General features: G+C 44.0%; 3 protein-coding genes across 3 annotated transcripts; all 3 read right to left on the bottom strand.

Annotated features, from left to right (window-relative positions):
• LOC123841125 (interferon alpha-like) lies at positions 1-564 on the bottom strand. The gene has a single exon (XM_045870800.2). The coding sequence runs from the start codon at positions 562-564 to the stop codon at positions 1-3; it is 564 nt and encodes a 187-aa protein (XP_045726756.2).
• An 8,133-nt stretch (positions 565-8,697) lies between these two features.
• On the bottom strand, positions 8,698-9,261 carry LOC135362645 (interferon alpha-1/2-like). The gene has a single exon (XM_064579015.1). The coding sequence runs from the start codon at positions 9,259-9,261 to the stop codon at positions 8,698-8,700; it is 564 nt and encodes a 187-aa protein (XP_064435085.1).
• Positions 9,262-14,406: 5,145 nt separating this feature from the next.
• LOC135362650 (interferon alpha-1/2-like) lies at positions 14,407-14,970 on the bottom strand. Its single transcript, XM_064579020.1, has one exon. It carries the CDS (start codon positions 14,968-14,970, stop codon positions 14,407-14,409), a length of 564 nt encoding a protein of 187 aa, XP_064435090.1.
• Positions 14,971-22,456: the final 7,486 nt, after the last annotated feature.

The raw sequence follows: 22,456 nt of genomic DNA, 5'->3' as shown, positions 1-22,456 counted from the left end.
TCACTTCTTGCTCCTTAATCTTTTTTGCAAGGTTGTTGATGAATACAAGGCTTTCATGATTTCCGCTCTGACAATCTCCCAGGCACAAGGGCTGTATTGCTTCTCTTGCAGATAGAGGGAGATTCTTTGGAAGTAGTTCCTTAGGATGGAGTCCACCTTCGTGAGGGGAGTCTCTGCCCCTGCCGCCTTCTGCATGGTACAGGCGTCCAGGTCGGTGAGCTGCTCAGAAAGTCCGGAGCAGAATTCCTCTAGGAGGATCTCGTTCCAAGAAGCAGATGAAGCCTCTGTGCAGAAGAGGTGGAAGATCTTCTGGTTCATCACATGGACGACAGAGAGGGCTTGAGCCTTCTGCAACTGCTTGCCATCAAGCACCTCCTGGGGGAAGGCAAAGTCACTTGTGTACTTGTCACAAGAGCTAGCAGACATTCTCCTCATTTGTCCCAGGAGCGTCAAGGCCCTCCAGGCGAACAGGCCATGGCTCTGAGGCAGGTCACATCCCAGAGAGCAGAGGGAGCTGCAGCTGAGCACCACCAGGGCCACCAGGAAGGAAAAGGGCAGGGCCATTGGGGATCCTGCAGAGGCTGCTGGCCTGGCTGGGGTGGGCAAGTCTGAGAACCGTGGCTCTAGGCTCTCTGTCCATATTTCCTTGTGTGTGTGGCTTAGTAGGGGACATGCAAGTTTTCAACTTCTGAACGTTTCCCTTACTTTCTACTTCTTTTTTGCTTTCCTTTCTGCAGTTTCCTTCGATTTACAGCATGGGTTTCTCAAACGTTTATTATTTTTTCCAATATTATCTGTTGCCTCCAGAGTCTTTGTTGATGTTTTTAATTGGACCTTCCAAGAGAACTTAATAGCATGGATAACAGTATATATAGTTACATATTGTATTTATTTCTGTGCTTTATAGGTAAAAGAAAGTATAAAGTTTATCCACTTCAGGGTTAAGAATGACTAAAAATTTTAAGCTAAAAGTTAAATTTTAAAGCTATTGATGCTTAAGTATATAAGTAAATTTGATGATTGGCTGTAATTTACTTACATATATAAATTGTAATACATAAAGTACATATGCAAATTAACAATGTCTTAAAAGACATAATAATTTTAGTGTACTTAAACAGGTAAAATCATTCCAAATTGCTAAAGCAAGTGAAAAAATAAATTAATGTTATTTTTTAAAGATTTTATTTATTTATTTGAGACAGACAGAAAGATAGAGAGCACATGAGAGGGGTTAGGGTCAGAGGGAGAAGCAGACTCCCTGCTGAGCAGGGAGCCTGATGCGGGACTCGATCCAGAGACTCCAGGATCATGACCTGAGCCAAAGGCAGTCGCTTAACCAACTGAGTCACCGAGGTACCCAGTTAAATTATAATTAACATCTGTTTTTAGTGTACTGAATTTTAATGTTGCCTTATATGACAAAATCATTTTTAACTTCACCTGCTACTACATACTCTTGAAGGCATTGTCAAAATATGTTTTCTGTTTAGCACTAGGTAATTACTGATGTTTTGAATAAGTGTTGTACAACTAAATCGTAAAATATAATGTTTGTATTTTATTTTCAAAACCTGCATCACATCAAGGCTCAGACAAGCAATATCCACAAGACATCCGATGGCAGCTCACAAGTAAGCACAGATCATCTCTCCAGGTCAGACTTTGAGATGTAGGAAATGATGGAGAGAAAAGTCCTCCAATCCTAAATTATTCCTCTTATTCCTAGGTTTGTCGTCCTCATCTTGCAGACTGTTTGGGTATCTTCCAAGAATTCTATGTCATGGTTTCTTGTGTCATACCGAAGACAACCCAATTAGAGACAATAAATACTAAGGTTTTGTTAGACCGCTTCAAGACTGTGCCAGTGTCCCCAACAGGAAGCCTGGTTCTTGTCTGGATGTGGAGGTGTGAAGGTTCTAATTCCTGATAAATGGATTTTCCCAGCCACACCTCCCTGACAAGGTAGTTATCACCTCTACTAACATTTTTCCTCTGGAGTGACTGAGTGTCTTCCACCCAAGCTCTCCTGGACTCACTCCCTGAGGGCAGGCTCAGCATGTCCTGAGGACTTTAGATGCCCCTACTGTGCAGGGGCTGGTTTCCTTGTCAGCAAAGCAATGACTGGCCCTGGATCCTTGCCCTTGCTCCTGGAGTGTTTGTGCTGGGGACCCTAGCTCTCGGTGCTGACCTCCTCCTCTCCTGACCAGGTATCAAAAGTGTCAACAGCCCTCAGATACTGAGGGTGAACGTTTGTTTTCTCCACGTAGAGGAAAGACCCCACTGTAATCCTTTTACCTTGAGTAAGGGAATACATTAATTTTGCCACCACAGTCCTTACTTTTCCATTTTGAAATTTTTTTTAAGTAGGCTCCACACTCAAGGTAGAGCCCAACATGGGGCTTGAACTCACAGTGTGAGATCAAGACCTGAGGTGACAGTATAAGAATCAGATCCTCAACGGCCTCAGCCACTCAGGCTCCCCTAGTGTGCTAATTGTACTTAAACTACGGTACACTTCTTTGCCTCAAAATTTCCGGACTGGGCACGGGGGATTCACTGATTGTGTCTCTCAGGAGAAACTTCCAGCACAGAAAGTAATGACTTTCAGTAGTTCATTCAGGCTGCGTATTTCTATTAGGCATCTTAGTCTGGTCATCTGTCTGGTGCTCAGAATGCAGGGGGGTGAGGCCCAGGCTATGATGTCAGGGAGAAACAGCCTTCTTGCCTTTCCTTATTCATGATATTGCATTTTCAGTTTCAATAAAAACAACAAAAAGAATTTGAATATCTTCATTTTTCCACAGTGCGTTGCTGGACACACTCCGAATTGCTGCTCCCGCATCATGTTCTACATCATCGTGAAGATCACACAAAGGGAAGTAACAGAAAAGTCAAGGGGCTGCACCCGGATTCTCTATCATGTTCAAGACATCAGTTTTCTGTATCTCATTTCAACTTTCCTAGAAAGCAAAACATGACAGTGGTGTATGGGGCAGGAGGGGAAGACGAATGTTACCTCTGAATGTCACAAAAGTGAAAGACTGGCCTCTGCTGAGAAAAATGACAGAGTGTACATCAGCAAAATTGAATGCAGGAACACTGGGGACCAGCAGCTCTGGCAGAGGGGGAGAATGAAGGCTGTACTGAATTACCCCAAGTCAGGACAGTGGCTGCCTCCGCCAGAAGCTCACACAAGACCAACTCCTGGGTCCCGAGCAGCCCTCAGCTTTGCAAGACCAGCCACCTGAATTTTCTTTCATTCAATCCACATATGCTCAGCTCTGAAGAGAGATGCGGGGGGGGGGGGGGGGGGGCGCACATCAACCAGCTCACAAGAGAATGGTGACCAGAACCCCAGCTGCTCACCCTCTGAGGAAGGAGAGGGGATACTCGTCCTGCCTGAGTGCTCTACCTAGTGGATAAATCCACTCAGGCCAGGAAAAGATTGCCTTGAGAAATCCAATATTAAGACAGGACACTGGATGATCCTAAAAGATTCTGCTCTTCATCTGGATAAGAATAATGATGATGATGTTTTATGATGATAACACCCAAAGCTGAATTCAGGCTAACTCTTCGGAGATCCTTGAAATCATTAACTCAATCCTCTCGATATCCCCATTTGCATTCCACTTATTTATACAGCTGTTTGGAGAGAAATAGAAAACCGGAGGGATGAATTATTCTGCAGCTACCAAAGATCCAAGGTTGAACATGAGCAGTTGTGAGATACTGGCTTGTCTGGAAGCTCCTGTTAAAAGGGGTGAAAGATAGAAATGGAGAGAGGATTTAAGAACCAGGAGAGGCCATGGCATGAAATCAGTCAGGAGGGGAGGGTGAAGGATCAAGGAGTCCAGGTTCCACTTCAAATGTAAAGTGCTGTGGTTCTGGATGGCAACAGGGGGTGTGGTGTGAGTCCACTGAACGGATGGACTTGAAGTTCTCAGAAAAGTTGACAGACTCCCTTTTAAATACTCATAAGGCAGGAGTCGTTTCTGCCAACGAAAGAGAACTTGCAGCTGGTACTGGAGTAACCCTCCTCCTTGCAATACGCTGCAGGCTGCTGTCGCGTCAGCGTCACCCATGCTGGGGACACTGCTGTGGGCCATGTCTGCGTAGGAGAACGCTGTGCTCACAGGGTCCACTTGAATCATCTCAGTCTCGGGAAGGATATGGAGAGACAGTTGACTCAGTGCTGCCCATTCCTACTGTTCCAACCTGTGAGGACAAGTCGCTGATCCAGTGGACACTTCCCCATTTCTCTTCTACATCCAGGTTCCCAAGTTGCTGCTGACCTTCCACACCTTCAAGTTTCCAGATGTGCAGCTGTGGTTTTTTGAGCAAAGGAGCATCCTGCTCCTAGTTTGATCAGAGCATAGGAGACCTAAAGCACAGGCATGGCTGAGCTCCTGGATTTCTTGGGTGTAGACCTGTGGGCAGGGTTCCCAGTATTTAGTGTATTTCTGTGCAGGACTGGATGTCCGGGGGACCTTCAGCTCCGCAGCGCACGAGTCAGCTGGCAGGCAGGGTGGAGGGAGGCCGCGCATGTTCCTTTGTCCTGAAGCTGCCAAACCTTGGCTGCTTGTGGCCGGTAAACTGCACGGTGATCTCTCGCAGCCCATCAGTGGGCACCTGGCCCCGAGACCTGCCTCCCCCACATCCCCTGACAGGTTGACCAGAAGCACCTGCGGATGGAAAGTTGATGGTGGTGCTCACTCCCCTCACCCTTGCCCCTGGCCCTGCCAATTGGTTCTCCAACACTTTCCGGTATTTAATAATCCATAATACTGGGATCAAAACTGAAGGTGGCTGTAGGGATTTTCAGGACAAGACTTACTCTTTATCACAGACAGAGTAAGGAAACAGATTTATGGCCGCATTAGAATCTCTGGTTGTCAACAAGTAGCCTTTTGTAGCTTAAAGGGACATCCTCAGGAAGAGGTCCCATTTCTGCAGCTATCCCAAGCCTGGCCTCCATCTTGGTCGCCACCGTGGTCACACGTGGCACCAGCGGGCAGTCCTCCTGGAGAACAGCTTCATTAATCCACCCTTCAACCTGATCCTGCTGTTTCCTTTTAGCCACAGCTGCTATTACATCACATTGGATGGAAATCAGAGTGAAGCCTGTCTTGCAAGTGGTTCTACAAAACCTAGAGACGTCATTTCAGTTTTGCATTCTACTTGCAATGTGCTGCTCTCCTGGGAAACCTTTAAGCTGAGACCACAACAGAACAGAAAGCTGTTGTGTGAGGAAACGACAGACGTTGGCGAGGATGCAGAGAAAGGGGAACCCTCCTACACTATTGGTGGGATTGCGAGCTGGTACAGCCACTCTGGAAAACAGTATATAGGATCCTCAAAAAGTTGAAAATACAACTACCTTACGACCCAGCAATTGCACTACTGGGTATTTACCCCAAAGATACAAATGTAGGGATCCAAAGAGGTAGGTGCACCCAATGTTTATAGCAGCAATGTCCAGAATAGCCAAACTATGGAAAGAGCCAAGATGTCCATCAACAGATGAATGGATAAAGAACATGTGGTATGTGTGTGTATATATATATATATATATTTCCATATATATAATGGAAAATTATGCAGACATCAAAACAACACCACCACCAACAACAACTAAATCTTGCCATTTGCAACGACGTGGAAGGAACTAGAGGGTATTATGCTGATCGAATATGTCAATCAGAGAAAGACATGTATCATATGATCTCACTGATATGTGGAATTCTTAATCTCAGGAAATAAACTGAGGTTTGCTGGAGTGGGGGAGTGGGAGGGATGGGGTGGCTGGGTGATAGACATTGAGGAGGGTATGTGCTATGGTGAGTGCTGTGAATTGTGAAAGACTGTTGAATCACAGATATGTACCTCTGACACAAATAATACATTATATGTTAAAAAAAAAAAAGAAGATAGCAGGAAGGGAAAAATGAAGGGGGGAAATCAGATGTGGAAACGAACCATGAGAGACTATGGACTCTGAGAAACAAACTGAGGGTTCTAGAGGGGAGGGGAGTGGGAGGATGGCTTAGCCTGGTGATGGGTATTAAAGAGGGCACGTATTGAATGGAGCACTGGGTGTTATATGCAAACAATGAATCATGGAACACTACCTTAAAAACTAATGATGTAATATATGCTGATTAACATAATATAATAAAATTAAATTTAAAATAAAAAGAAAGCTGTTGCGTGAACAGGCTGACAGGCCAAGAGATTGAATGCCAAGGATACTTTCGGGACGTCTGCCTTAGGAAGGAAACTGTTAGGAGGGCAATGTGTCCTAGAATGAGGAGGGGAGGGCAGGGGCAGGTGCCAGAAGGTTAAAGAAATAGCATGTTCTTCTGCACTTCTGCCTAGATTTTGTTATCAACTCTCAGATATTCATACAAACCACCCTTTCATCACTGAATATAAATAAAAGCCCTTCTTGGCAATGGGGAATGAATTGGTCAGCGTTCTCTAGAATTCACGATAGAATTCCGGTTGTGGAGGCTGCCCCCTTTGGAAGTCAGTTACTGAAGCATAGGACACACTGTTCCCAAGAATTTTGTAGAAAGACACAAACAGTATTCTCATATGTAGCTGTCAGAATTAAAACAAGAGCATATGTACCATATTTAAGTCGTTCCTTTATGGAAAATACAATGCTGGGTGCCTTTAAGTGCATGAGTTCTGTTAATCTTCACAATATCCTGTTACAATTGTGAATCATATCAAACACTGGAGAAAAAGAAATGGGGTATACTGCTGCTGTAGTAAACAGGGTCACAATGAGGAGTGAAGGAACCTAATTAATAAAGCCAGTCAGTCCAGGAAACATTGTTTTATCAGTAGTAATAGACAATTTGATGAAGGATTGAATGAGTTATCTATTCTTGAGCAGTGAATTTTTGAAGCTGAGCAGCTCGCTGATATACAAGGTAGTAAGAACCAAGACAGGATGGGCACCTGGGTGGCTCAGTCGTTAAGCGTGTGCCTTCAGCTCAGGTCATGAACCCAGGGTCCTGGGATCGAGTCCCACATCGGGCTCCCTGCTCGGCAGGAAGCCTGCTTCTCCCTCTCCCACTCCCCCTGCTTGTGTTCCTGCTCTCGCTCTCTCTCTCTCTCTGTGCAAATAAACAAAATCTTAGAAAAAAAAAAAAACAAGACAGGATAAGCAATTGTCAGTAATTAAGTCATGATTTAAAATAATACAGTATTAAACCCATTAATAAGATTTGCCAAAACATCAATTCCATGAAATCACTCCAGAAGAAACATACGGCATAAAAGGACAAACTATGCAAAGAAAAACGAACCCCATTATTCCCAGATCCCATGCTATATTCTTCTCCACTTCAGACACACACTTCTCTTATTTATGCTCCCATTGGCTCCAGTGTGGTCTCTGCTTATGATTCCACCCAACCGACTCTCATGAGGTCAGCAAAGGCATCTAGTTTTCTGACACGCCAGGCAGTTTCAATCCACATCTTCCAGGAATCCACTGATGGTCTTCGAAGCACATTTATGTCCTTAAATATACTCATTGGCATCCTCTCTTATTATCCATGTACTGTATGGCCATGAGTCCACTGTCTCCTGGTGGCTCTTCTCTCCCCTCCCTTCAATGGTTGGAGAGCCTCAGAATCAAGTTTATGTCTATCACACTACACGGTCTCCCCACATGAACACCTCTGTTTCTGGCATTCCCTGTAGATATGGACCTCAGCCATGGCATTTCTTGTCAAACGCAAGATCATCTCTCCCCTGACACTGGACATTTGTGCCTCCATGTCTACCAGTCACCTGTCGAGGGGTCCCCAGCTTTTATGTGTACTTCCTGACCTTCTCCATTCCAGCATCAGGTGAGAGGATTCACTTCCTTCCCTTCTTCATTATAACACTAAGTCTGAGGATTATTTTTAGATTCCTATCCCAACGACAACCAAACATGTAGACATCGGGACCTGTATTTGTCATGCCTTCTAGCCCAAGTGCAATGTACAAGTTGTCTTAGAAAAAGTCAGTTGTTGCTTCAGATGTACATAATCTGATGGGTAAATGCATTCTGCTGAACACTTTCTTTTTCTTTTTTTTCTTTTTTTTTTGGTTTTATTTATTTACTTGAGAGAGAAAGAGAGAGCATGAGAAGGGGAGAGAGTTAGAGGGAGTAGCAGACTCCCCGCCGAGCAGATTTCCCGACTCAGGACTCAATCCTGGGACTCCAGAATCATGACCTGAGCCAAAAGCACTCACTCGACCAAATAAGTCACCCAGGTGCCGCACTGCTGATCCTTTTCAACCAGGCTGCAATTAGACTTGGAGTTACTCTTTGAACACTTTCCGTAGTAAAAGTTCAATAAAAAAAAAAGATAAACTGATTAAATATCATGAGTACATTTTATTACATTGCTGATATATACAGCTGCATATAATAATATATAAAAATATAAATCCTATAAACATTTACATAAATAAATATTTAAATAGATAAATAGACATGAGCACGGTCAACTATAAGCGACGACTGCTTGTAGAGTTGATATGTCGCTTAATACTTCTGAAAACCTTTAACAAATGCATTCTGTTGATGTCACCATAACAGCAGAAATGAGAGTCTTTGACACGGAAGAACAAGGGAAAGTGTGATATTATTAGTCAGAGGGAATCATTTCCATCTTGAACCGGGTCTCACTTCTTGCTCCTTAATCTTTCTTGCAAGATCGTTGATGAAAACAAGGAGCTCGTGATTTCTGCTCTGACAATCTCCCAGGCACAAGGACTGTATTGCTTCTCTTGCAGATAGAGGGAGATTCTTTGGAAGTAGTTCCTCAGGATGGAGTCCACATTCATGAGGGGAGTCTCTGCCCCCTCCGCCTCCTGCATGGGACAGGCTTCCAAGTTGGTCAGCTGCCTAGAAAGTCCCGAGCAGAGCTCCTCTAGGAGGGTCTCGTTCCAAGCACCAGATGAAGCCTCTGTGCAGAAGAGGTGGAAGATCTTCTGGTTCATCACATGGACGACAGAGAGGGCTTGAGCCTTCTGCAACTGCTTGCCATCGAGCAACTCCTGGGGGAAGGCAAAGTCACTTGTGTACTTGTCACAAGAGCCAGCAGACATTCTCCTCATTTGTCCCAGGAGCGTCAAGGCCCTCCAGGCGAACAGGCCATGGCTCTGAGGCAGGTCACATCCCAGAGAGCAGAGGGAGCTGCAGCTGAGCACCACCAGGGCCACCAAGAAGGAAAAGGGCAGGGCCATTGGGGATCCTGCAGATGCTGCTGGCCTGGCTGGGGTGGGCAAGTCTGGGAACCGTGGCTCTAGGTTCTCTGACCATCTTCCCTTGGGTGTGTGGCTTAAGTAGGGGACATTGGAGTTTTCAATTTCTGAACGTTTCCCTTATTTTCTACTTCTCTTTTTGCTTTCCATTATGCACTTTCTACTTGGGTTTGGAGCACGGGTTTCTCAACCGATTCTTTTTCTTATTGCCCCCTCCCTTTACAGTCTTTTCAATGTTTATGTAATTGAACCTTCCAAGAAAGCTCGGTAACACGGACCTGCAGTCTATATAGATTTGGATGTATACTCTGCTTTATAGATAAAAAAGAAAGTGTCCATTTTACTCTGTTTATTTTATTCAGGGTGAAGAATGACTAGAAAGCTCAAATAAAGCTCAATTTTAAAGCTCCTGAACCTTCACTGGATAACTAAATTTGATTAGTGACATCGAAGTTTTTACTTATTTCAATGGCAATATAAAAGTAAAATGTAAGTTAAGAATTTCTAGAAAGACATAATAATGATATCAATGTACTTAAATATTTAGAATCATTCCAAATTGCTAACAGCCAATGACAAATTAAATCATTTATTGGACATTTGTTCTTAGTGTACTGTATTTATGTGGCCTCAATGAGAAAATAATTTTTAACTTCACTTGCTGCTTGATACTCATCAAGTTATTCTCAAAATATTTTTTTCTAATTAGCACTAGATAGAATTACCGATATGTTGAAATAGTTTTGCCGAATAAAGTCAAAAGTATAATCTATTTGTATTTCTTTCAAAGCGTGATTCACAACAAGGCTCAAACATCAGCAGTGTCCACCAGATAGTCAATGGCAGCTCACGAGTAAGCAAAGATCACCTCTCCAGGTAAGACATCGATTTCCAGGAAATGATGGAGAAAAGTTCTCCAATCCCAGATTATTCCTGTTATTCCTAGGTGGACACTATCTTGCATGCATTTTGTGTATCTTCCACAAATTCCATGTCCATGCTTCTTGTGTGATACCGAAGAAAACCCACTGACAGACAATAAATACTGAGGATAAGGTTTTGTGAGACTGCTCCAAGGCTGAGCTTTGGCATACCACACACCTTGGAATATTGAAGACTTGTTCCCAACCCTAAGAACTACTGGGTACATTGTTGGAAGCAACTGTAACAACTGTTCCCTCTGGTGGGGGGATGCTGGTGATGGGAGAGACTGTGCAGCTACAGAGCAGGGAGGATGGGAAAAACTCAGGACCTTCTACTAGATTTGGCTGTGAACATAACTGCTCTTTTTTAGAAAAAAAAAAAAGTATATTTTTGTAGAAGTTCATAAAAACCATGGAACTTGGCTTATTCCACTCGCAGAGTCAGTTCATTCCACGAAAGAGCCTTTTTTTTCCCGGAAGAAGATATCCCACCAGGGACAGACTTCTACATACAAGACAAGCCCAGTGTCCAGACTTGGTCACTGTCTAGCTCACCTTGCCCACTCGCTGGCAGCACCCCCTCCCCCGGAAAGATTGTGACGGGCCACCGAACAGCAACCTTCCACTCCTGTTTCCCCTTTGCTACAGCCACTGTTACATCACTGCAGTGGGAACATTCCCTTGGGTCCAGAAATAGTCACCAGGAGAAAGGAAGAGAGTTTCAGAAAAGCCTAGAAACTTCAGACAACATTTGCTCTTCCTTGGTGGCCTTGTAATAGGAAGTAAAATGGCCAGACAGAAACCACAAAGGAAAAGGAAGCAGCTGTATGAATGGGCAGGAAAGGCTCCTGAGGAGGGAGGGAGGAGGGCAGAGCTCACTGGGGGTTTCTACCCTGGGGGAGAGGGAAACACTATGATTTGGGAGTGAAAGTATGGGGTCTGGGGAAGCAGGGAGGAAGGGGAAATGGGCTCTAACAGAATGTCTAGAGTATGTGTATGTCCATACAGTGTATATGGATACATATGATATTATTGTGTCTATAATTACATTCCATTCATGGGCCACCTGTTCCCGGTTTGGTATTTTAGAGAATCAACAGTTTGCAGTCAGTTACAGAGAGGTTAGGAGAAGATCACTTTGCTCTTAGAATTGTCATTGAAAAAATTAATAGTCATCATTTGTTAAACTCTCACTCAGTGGAAGATACTAGATACATTTAAATGTGCTATTCCATTATTACAACAACTATAGGAATATTTCCACCCCACTTCACATTTGGGAAAACTGAACTTCACAGAACTCAAGTGAGTTTCTCAGGGTCAAACAACTAGATCACAAGCAGTAGCTAGAAGAAGTGCATAGTCCTAGAGTCCATGTGATATATTACTACCAAAGGTTCATCTTGGGAAATTCTGAAGCCTCTCTTCTTCCAGACTTTCTGGAGATCATTCTTCCCTGGTTGTGTCCCACCTGCACTGGCTGCCCCATCGCTGTGCCCTTTGCAGGCTCCCCTTCTCTTTCTCAGCCTTAAAAGTTAAAGGTGCTCCGAAGTCTTAGGGCATTTTCTCCTTCCACACTCATTCAGACAGAAGGACTTTCAATAGCGAGCCTCGATTTCCAAATATGCAACAAACAATTGGGATTGAATGTCTCCAGGACGTGAAATGTTGGAGATTCCAGATTCACATACGCATCTACCAGTGGGAAGTCCGCTTTCCCCTCTTCTCGACATCCCTCCTTCAAGATCCTGGTGACACAATCCCTTGTCCTCTACTTCTCTGACGAGGGAGACTCAGACTATTTTAGAAGGATTCCTTTCCCCCTCCCTCTGCTGGAAAAGCCAGCAGATTTTCCTCTGATCTTCACAGAGAGAGCCTAGTGAGGATTCTGAAGGTAAAACTCACAAACCTGTGAGCTCCAGGAACTAGGGAGCCCTGGAGTTGGTCCCTCTCCAGTGTAAGCACACAGAGCCTCAAGCAATGCTTCAATTACAGCTCGTGTTCCTCCCAATCCCTGCTCCTGGTAAGGTGTGATTGTCTGCATGCTCCTTTTTCTCTGGTTGCCAGTGCTGAGGCTGGCCCTGGGACCTCAGTTGTGAATGGATCTCAGAAGAGTTGTTGTTTTCAATTGTGTTGCATTTTGTGGTTGTTTCTGTTGTTGTTGCTCCTGCTGTGGGGTCCGGAAAAAGTTCCAAGAGGTTCAGTGTTGGACAGGAAACCAAGGATCCTACAATACACGAACCCGCAAACAACTTCAGTACACCTCTCACCTACGGAGGGATGCCCTTAGAGATACTCATGTTCACAGACACATTTTAACCCCAATTTTGAATAATTTAACTCAATGCGTTCTATGACTGAAGCAGAAAGAAGAGTCCTTGGAAAGACGGAGCACGTGGGCATGTGACTTTATGTTGTAGGTGAAGAATATCATTTCCGGGTCCCTTTCCTGCTTTCTTTTTTGTTTTATTTTCCCTTTCCTTATTTCTTCATTTGAATATGAAGAGATGGGTCTCCTGATTTTGACTCAGAAGGTGAAGGTCTGCTGGAGCACCTCATGAAGGACAGAGATGGCCCAGGCCTCTGGACCTGGAGGCCACCCACCATGTCCCAGAGGAGATGTCCGTCAGTCAGGGGAAAGGACAGACCCTCCTCCTCTGTGTCAGAAGCAACAAGACCTCCTGTGTAGCCACCCAGGGCCTGGAGGCAGGTCACAGCCCAGAGCTGAGAGGCTGCCACAGGGAACCAGCCGGAGCCACCAGAGAGGTTGGGCACAGCACCTGAGGGCTTCTGGTGGTCTGGGGGACCAGTGGGGGCGGCTGTGGCCCCCAGATCCTCTCCTGTTCTTTCTACTAGTGACTCTTAAATAGAACAGGTAGTTTGCATTTGCAGAATGTTCCAGTACATTTGCATGTCTTTAATTTTTCTTTGCTTTTTTATATTTGCTTTTCATACATTAAAAGAGATTAGAATACCTCATTCATATCAATTATTTTTTCATTTTTTTCATCAAAGTTTAATTTGCCCAAAAAAGGTAAATCTCTCAAAACTATTTCCTATCTATACTCACTAGCTTCCCTTCTGTTCCTCACCTTTCCTCCTCGTCCAATATGGTTTTTGGTGATTAATTCAGTCAAACCAGCTTGCACCTGGGTCACACCCCCTCCACTTCCAGCCTTGGGGCACTTTCCATTCACCTTTGCTATGATGCAATTCCTTGAAGCATTTTTTGGCTCTGAAATACACTCTTAACCAATATTCGCTCTTACCCTACTGCCTTAGGGCCTTTCCTCCTTTGTTTGTAGTGTGGCTCTTTTCTCCCTTAACCACTGGACCTTTGAGGCATCACTTTTAAGTCCTTTTCTTATTCTACACTCTCTGCCCTTGGGACCACTTCCCTTGCTGGGCCTTAAACGAATGGAATGGATTGCAAATGGCAGACTCAAGGATCCATTTATAAAGAATATTCACATTTGGATGTCTACCAGTCTAATGTGGAAGCGATCTAGCGCTTTTGATTCTATGTCCTGACATGTATGTTTCCTCGTCTGCTTCTAGAATTCATATTTTCCCTTCTTCTCATTCTACCCTTTACCTTAACTGGTATTACTCCCCTATGACTATCGTTTGGAGGTTGGTTTTCCTACAAACTCAAAGATACAGACAGAGCATTGGATTTGTTATGTCCGCCTTTATCCTGATGACACCATACAAACTGTCTTCAGAGAAGTCTATGGTTTTACTTCTAATGTGAATCATTAAATAATGAGTCAATGAGTTCTACAATGCATTTCTTTCATCAGGTTGTAATTGGACTTGTTTCATCTTTCAATAAGAAACAAATACAAGAATTTTTCTATAAAAACTTTTAATGAACAAAAAATAAAAAATGTAATAAATGTAAAGCACATATATTTCTATTAACCAGAAAAGGAAGGAACACCTATTATTATACAATAAAAAATAATTTAAATCTTATAATTAGTGAAATACATATATAGTTAAAAAGGTAGATCAGCATGGTCATCTGGAAGCGACAGGCGTTTGTAGAGTTACCTTGATGTGCTTAATACTCCTGAGAACATGTAACAAATTGAGTCTATTCATGTCACCAGGACAGCAGAAGTGACAGTTTGACATGGCCAAACTCCAGAGAGTGTGATATTATTAGTCAGAGGGAATCATTTCCATGCTGAACCGGGTCTCACTTCTTCCTCCTTAATCTTTCTTGCAAGGTTGTTGATGAATACAAGGCTTTCATGATTTCCACTCTGACAATCTCCCAGGCACAAGGGCTGTATTGCTTCTCTTGCAGATAGAGGGAGATTCTTTGGAAGTAGTTCCTTAGGATGGAGTCCACCTTCGTGAGGGGAGTCTCTGCCCCTGCCGCCTTCTGCATTGTACATGCGTCCAGGTCGGTGAGCTGCTCAGAAAGTCCGGAGCAGAATTCCTCTAGGAGGGTCTCATTCCAAGCAGCAGATGAAGCCTCTGTGCAGAAGAGGTGGAAGATCTTCTGGTTCATCACATGGACAACAGAGAGGGCTTGAGCCTTCTGCAACTGCTTGCCATCGAGCACCGCCTTGGGGAAGGCAAAGTCACTTGTGTACTTGTCACAAGAGCTAGCAGACATTCTCCTCATTTGTCCCAGGAGTGTCAAGGCCCTCCAGGCGAACAGGCCATGGCTCTGAGGCAGGTCACATCCCAGAGAGCAGAGGGAGCTGCAGCTGAGCACCACCAGGGCCACCAGGAAGGAAAAGGGCAGGGCCATTGGGGATCCTGCAGATGCTGCTGGCCTGGCTGGGGTGGGCAAGTCTGGGAACCGTGGCTCTAGGTTCTCTGAACATCTTCTCTTGTGTGTGTGGCTTAAGTAGAGGACATAGGAGTTTTCAATTTCTGAAACGTTTCCCTTATTTTCTACTTCTCTTTTTGCTTTCCTTTCTGCACTTTCTCCTTGGGTTTAGAGCATAGTTTTCTCAATCATTTCTTATTTTTTCCAGTATTATCCCCTGCCTCCAGAGTCTTTTTCGATGTTTTTTAATTGAGCCTTCCAAGAAACCTTAATAGCGTGGATACACAGTATATATAGTTACATATTGTATTTATATCCGTGCTTTATAGGTAAAAAAGAAAGTGTAAAGTTTCTCCACTTCAGGGTTAAGAATGGCTAAAAATTTTAAGCTAAAAGTTAAATTTTAAAGCTATTGATGCATAAGTATAAAAGTAAATGTGCTGAGTGACTTGTAATTTACTTACATACATAAACTGTAATATGTAACATACATATGCAAATTAACAATTTCTAAAAAGACATAATGATTTTGGTGTACTTAAACAGGTAAAATCATTCAAAATTGCTAAAAGCAACTAAAAAATTAAATTATTATTAACATCTGTTTTTAATGTACTGAACTTTAATGTTGCCTCATATGACAAAATCATGTTTAACTTCAACTGCTACTACATACTCTTGAAGGAATTGTCAAAATATGTTTTCTGTTTAGCGCTAGATAATTACTGATGTGTTGAATAAGTGTTGTACAACTAAATCATAAAACATAACCTCTTTGTATTTTATTACAAAGCCTGCATCACGTCAAGGCTCAGACAAGCAATATCCACAAGACATCCGATGGCAGCTCACAAGTAAGCACAGATCATCTCTCCAGGTCAGACTTTGAGATGTAGGAAATGATGGAGAGAAAAGTCCTCCAATCCTAAATTATTCCTCTTATTCCTAGGTTTGTCATCCTCATTTGCAGACCGTTTGGGTATCTTTCAAGAATTCTATGTCATGGTTTCTTGTCTCATACCGAAGACAACCCAATTAGAGACAATAAATACTAAGGTTTTGTTAGACCGCTTCAACACTGTGCCAGTGTCCCCAACAGGAAGCCTGGTTCTTGTCTCGATGTGGAGGTATGAAGTTTCTAATTCCTGATAAATGGATTTTCCCAGCCACACCTCCCTGACAAGGTAGTTATCACCTCTACTAACATTTTTCCTCTGGAGTGACTCAGTGTCTTCCACCCAAGCTCTCCTGGACTCACTCCCTGAGGGCAGGCTCAGCATGTCCTGAGGACTTTAGATGCCCCTACTGTGCAGGGGCTGGTTTCCTTGTCAGCAAAGCAATGACTGGCCCTGGATCCTTGCCCTTGCCCCTGGAGTGTTTGTGCTGGGGACCCTAGCTCTTGGTGCTGACCTCCTCCTCTCCTGACCAGGTATCAAAAGTGTCAACAGCCCTCAGATGCTGAGGGTGAACGTTTGTTTTCTCCACGTAGAGGAAAGACCCCACTGTAATCCTTTTACCTTGAGTAAGGGAATACATTAATTTTGCCACCACAGTCCTTACTTTTCCATTTTGAAATTTTTTTTAAGTAGGCTCCACACACAAGGTAGAGCCCAACATGGGGCTTGAACTCACAGTGTGAGATCAAGACTTGAGGTGACAGTATAAGAATCAGATCCTCAACGGCCTCAGCCACTCAGGCTCCCCTAGTGTGCTAATTGTACTTAAACTACGGTACACTTCTTTGCCTCAAAATTTCCGGACTGGGCACGGGGGATTCACTGATTGTGTCTCTCAGGAGAAACTTCCAGCACAGAATGTAATGACTTTCAGTAGTTCATTCAGGCTGCGTATTTCTATTAGGCATCTTAGTCTGGTCATCTGTCTGGTGCTCAGAGTGCAGGGGGGTGAGGCCCAGGCTATGATGTCAGGGAGAAACAGCCTTCTTGCCTTTCCTTATTCATGATATTGCATTTTCAGTTTCAATAACAACAACAAAAAGAATTTGAATATCTTCATTTTTCCACAGTGCGTTGCTGGACACACTCCGAATTGCTGCTCCCGCATCCTGTTCTACATCATCGTGAAGATCACACAAAGGGAAGTAACAGAAAGGTCAAAGGACTGCACCGGCTTTCTCTATCATTTTCAAGACATCAGTTTTCTGTATCTCATTTCAACTTTCCTAGAAAGCAAAACATGACAGTGGTGTATGGGGCAGGAGGGGAAGACGAATGTTACATCTGAATGTCACAAAAGTGAAAGACTGGCCTCTGCTGAGAAAAATGACAGAGTGTACATCAGCAAAATTGAATGCAGGAACACTGGGGACCAGCAGCTCTGGCAGAGGGGGAGAATGAAGGCTGTACTGAATTACCCCAAGTCAGGACAGTGGCTGCCTCCGCCAGAAGCTCACACAAGACCAACTCCTGGGTCCCGAGCAGCCCTCAGCTTTGCAAGAACAGCCACCTGAATTTTACTTCATTCAATCCACATATGCTCAGCTCTGAAGAGAGATGGTGGGTGGGGGCACATCAACCAGCTCACAAGAGAATGGTGACCAGAACCCCAGCTGCTCACCCTCTGAGGAAGGAGAGGGGATACTCGCCCTGCCTGAGCGCTCTACCTAGTTGATAAATCCACTCAGTCCAGGAAAAGATTGCCTTGAGAAATCCAATATTAAGACAGAGGGCACTGGATGATCCTAAAAGATTCTGCTCTTCATCTGGATAAGAATAATGATGATGAGGTTTTATGATGATAACACCCAAAGCTGAATTCAGGCTAACTCTTCGGAGATCCTTGAAATCATTAACTCAATCCTCTCGATATCCCCATTTGTATTCCACTTATTTATACAGCTGTTTGGAGAGAAATAGAAAACCGGAAGGATGAATTATTCTGCAGCTACCAAAGATCCAAGTTTGAACATGAGCAGTTGTGAGATACTGGCTTGTCTGGAAGCACCTGTTAAAAGGGGTGAAAGACACAAATGGAGAGAGGATTTAAGAACCAGGAGAGGCCATGGCATGAAATCTGTCAGGAGGGGAGGGTGAAGGATCAAGAAGTCCAGATTCCACTTCAAATGTAAAGTGCTGGGGTCTGGATGGCAACAGGGGGTGTGGTGTGAGTCCACTGAACTGATGGACTTGAAGTTCTCAGAAAAGTTGACAGACTCCCTTTTAAATACTCATAAGGCAGGAGTCGTTTCTGCCAACGAAAGAGAACTTGCAGCTGGTACTGGAGTAACCCTCCTCCTTGCAATACGCTGCAGGCTGCTGTCGCGTCAGCGTCACCCATGCTGGGGACACTGCTGTGGGCCACGTCTGCGTAGGAGAACGCTGCCCTCACAGGGTCCACTTGAATCATCTCAGTCTCGGGAAGGATATGGAGAGACAGTTGACTCAGTGCTGCCCATTCCTACGGTTCCAACTCGTGAGGACAAGTCTCTGATCCAGTGGACACTTCCCCATTTCTCTTCTCCATCCAGGTTCCCAAGTTGCTGCTGACCTTCCACACCTTCAAGTTTCCAGATGTGCAGCTGTGGTTTTTTGAGCAAAGGAGCATCCTGCTCCTAGTTTGATCAGAGCATAGGAGACCTCAAGCACAGGCATGGCTGAGCTCCTGGATTTCTTGGGTGTAGACCTGTGGGCAGGGTTCCCAGTATTTAGTGTATTTCTGTGCAGGACTGGATGTCCGGGGGACCTTCAGCTCCGCCGCGCACGAGTCGGCTGGCAGGCAGGGTGGAGGGAGGCCGTGCATGTTCCTTTGTCCTGAAGCTGCCAAACCTTGGCTGCTTGTGGCCGGTAAACTGCACGGTGATCTCTCGCAGCCCATCAGTGGGCACCTGGCCCCGAGACCTGCCTCCCCCACATCCCCTGACAGGTTGACCAGAAGCACCTGCGGATGGAAAGTTGATGGTGGTGCTCACTCCCCTCACCCTTGCCCCTGGCCCTGCCAATTGGTTCTCCAACACTTTCCGGTATTTAATAATCCATAATACTGGGATCAAAACTGAAGGTGGCTGTAGGGATTTTCAGGACAAGACTTACACTTTATCACAGACAGAGTAAGGAAACAGATTTATGGCAGCATTAGAATCTCTGGTTGTCAACAAGTAGCCTTTTGTAGCTTAAAGGGACATCCTCAGGAAGAGGTCCCATTTCTGCAGCTATCCCAAGGCTGGCCTCCATCTTGGTCGCCACCGTGGTCACACGTGGCACCAGCGGGCAGTCCTCCTGGAGAACAGCTTCATTAGTCCACCCTTCAACCTGATCCTGCTTTCTGTTTCCTTTTAGCCACAGCTGCTATTACATCACATTGGATGGAAATCAGAGTGAAGCCTGTCTTGCAAGTGGTTCTACAAAACCTAGAGACGTCATTTCAGTTTTGCATTCTACTTGCAATGTGCTGCTCTCCTGGGAAACCTTTAAGCTGAGACCACAACAGAACAGAAAGCTGTTGTGTGAGGAAACGACAGACGTTGGCGAGGATGCAGAGAAAGGGGAACCCTCCTACACTATTGGTGGGATTGCGAGCTGGTACAGCCACTCTGGAAAACAGTATATAGGATCCTCAAAAAGTTGAAAATACAACTACCTTACGACCCAGCAATTGCACTACTGGGTATTTACCCCAAAGATACAAATGTAGGGATCCAAAGAGGTAGGTGCACCCCAATGTTTATAGCAGCAATGTCCAGAATAGCCAAACTATGGAAAGAGCCAAGATGTCCATCAACAGATGAATGGATAAAGAACATGTGGTATGTATGTATGTATATATATATATATATATATATATATATATATATATATAATGAAAATTATGCAGACATCAAAACAACAACAACTAAATCTTGCCATTTGCAACGCCGTGGAAGGAACTAGAGGGTATTATGCTAATCGAATAAGTCAATCAGAGAAAGACATGTATCATATGATCTCACTGATATGTGGAATTCTTAATCTCAGGAAACAAACTGAGGGTTGCTGGAGTGGGGGGGGGTGGGAGGGATGGGGTGGCTGGGTGATAGACATTGGGGAGGGTATGTGCTATGGTGAGTGCTGTGAATTGTGAAAGACTGTTGAATCACAGATCTGTACCTCTGAAAGAAATACTACATTATATGTTAAAAAAAAAAAAAAGAAGATAGCAGGAAGGGAAAAATGAAGGGGGAAAATCAGATGTGGAGACGAACCGTGAGAGACTATGGACTCAGAAACAAACTGAGGGTTCTAGAGGGGAGGAGAGTGGCAGGATGGCTTAGGCTGGTGATGGGTATTAAAGAGGGCACGTGTTGAATAGAGCACTGGGTGTTATACGCAAACAATGAATCATGGAACACTACCTTAAAAACTAATGATATAATATATGTTGATTAACATAATATAATAAAATTAAATTAAAAAAAAAAAGAAAGCTGTTGCGTGAACAGGCTGACAGGCCAAGAGATTGAATGCCAAGGATACTTTCGGGACGTCTGCCTTAGGAAGGAAACTGTTAGGAGGGCAATGTGTCCTAGAATGAGGAGGGGGAGGGCAGGGGCAGGGGCCAGAAGGTTAAAGAAATAGCATGTTCTTCTGCACTTCTGCCTAGATTTTGTTATCAACTCTCAGATATTCATACAAACCACCCTTTCATCACTGAATATAAATAAAAACCCTTCTTGGCAATGGGGAATGAATTGGTCAGCCTTCTCTAGAATTCACGATAGAATTCCGGTTGTGGAGGCTGCCCCCTTTGGAAGTCAGTTACTGAAGCATAGGACACACTGTTCCCAAGAATTTTGTAGAAAGACACAAACAGTATTCTCATATTTAGCTGTCAGAATTAAAACAAGAGCATATGTACCATATTTAAGTCGTTCCTTTATGGAAAATACAATGCTGGGTGCCTTTAAGTGCATGAGTTCTGTTAATCTTCACAATATCCTGTTACAATTGTGAATCATATCAAACACTGGAGAAAAAGAAATGGGGTATACTGCTGCTGTAGTAAACAGGGTCACAATGAGGAGTGAAAGAACCTAATTAATAAAGCCAGTCATTCCAGGAAACATTGTTTTATCAGTAGTAATAGACAATTTGATGAAGGATTGAATGAGTTATCTATTCTTGAGCAGTGAATTTTTGAAGCTGAGCAGCTCGCTGATATACAAGGTAGCAAGAACCAAGACAGGATAAACCATGTCAGTAATTAAGTCATGATTCAAAATAATACAGTATTAAACCCATTAATAAGATTTGCCAGACATCAAATGCATGAAATCACTCTGGAAGAAACATGCAGCATAAAAGGGCAAACTATGCACAGAAGAACGAACCCCATTATTCCCAGATCCCATGCCATATTCTTCTCCACTTCAGATCCACTGACTTCTCTTATTTATGCTCCCATCGGCTCCAGTGTGGTCTCTGCTTATGATTCCACCCAACCGACTCTCATGAGGTCAGCAAAGGCATCTAGTTTTCTGACACGCCAGGCAGTTTCAATCCACATCTTCCAGGAATCCACTGATGGTCTTCGAAGCACATTTATGTCCTTAAATATACTCATCGGCATCCTCTCTTATTATCCATGTACTGTATGGCCATGAGTCCACTGTCTCCTTGTGGCTCTTCTCTCCCCTCCCTTCAATGGTTGGAGAGCCTCAGAATCAAGTTTATGTCTGTTTCTCACACTACACGGTCTCCCCGCATGAACACCTCTGTTTCTGGCATTCCCTGCTAGATATGGACCTCAGCCATGGCATTTCTTGTCAAACGCAAGATCACCTCTCCCCTGACACTGGACATTTGTGCCTCCATGTCTACCAGTCACCTGTCAAGGGGTCCCCAGCTTTTATGTGTACTTCCTGACCTTCTCCATTCCAGCATCAGGTGAGAGGATTCACTTCCTTCCCTTCTTCATTATAACACTAAGTCTGACAATTGTTTTTAGATTTCTATCCCTCCAACAACCAAAGATGTAGACATCAGGACCTGTATTTGACATGTCCTATAGCCTAAGGGCAAAGTACAACTTGTCTTAGAGGAAGTCAATTGTTGCTTCAGATGTTCGTAATCTGATGGGTAAATGCATTCTGCTGACCATTACCTTTTTTTTAAGATTTTATTTATTTACTTGACAAAGAGAGAGAGCATGAGAGGGGGGAAAGGTTAAAGGGAGTAGCAGACTCCTCGCCGAGCAGGGATCCTGACTCAGGACTCAATCCTGGGACTACGGGGCCATGACCTGAGCCGAACGCAGTCGCTCAGCCAACTAAGCCGCCCAGGCGGCCCACTGCCCTACATTTTTCAACCAAGCTGCAATTAGACCTGGTGTTACTCTTTGAACACTTCCCGTAGTGAAAGTTCAATTAAAAAAAAAAGATAAACCAAATAAATATCAAGAGAACATTTTATTATATTAATGACATGTACAGCTACATATAATATATGAAAAATATAAATCTTATAGACATTTA

Source organism: Mirounga angustirostris, unplaced genomic scaffold (assembly GCF_029215605.1).
Source record: "Mirounga angustirostris isolate CCGP_5_RB_7025 unplaced genomic scaffold, mMirAng1.0.hap1 SCAF_15, whole genome shotgun sequence".
NCBI lineage: Eukaryota > Metazoa > Chordata > Mammalia > Carnivora > Phocidae > Mirounga > Mirounga angustirostris.
Note: the sequence above shows the minus strand (reverse complement) of the source record. Positions and strands in the feature narration are given on the sequence as shown.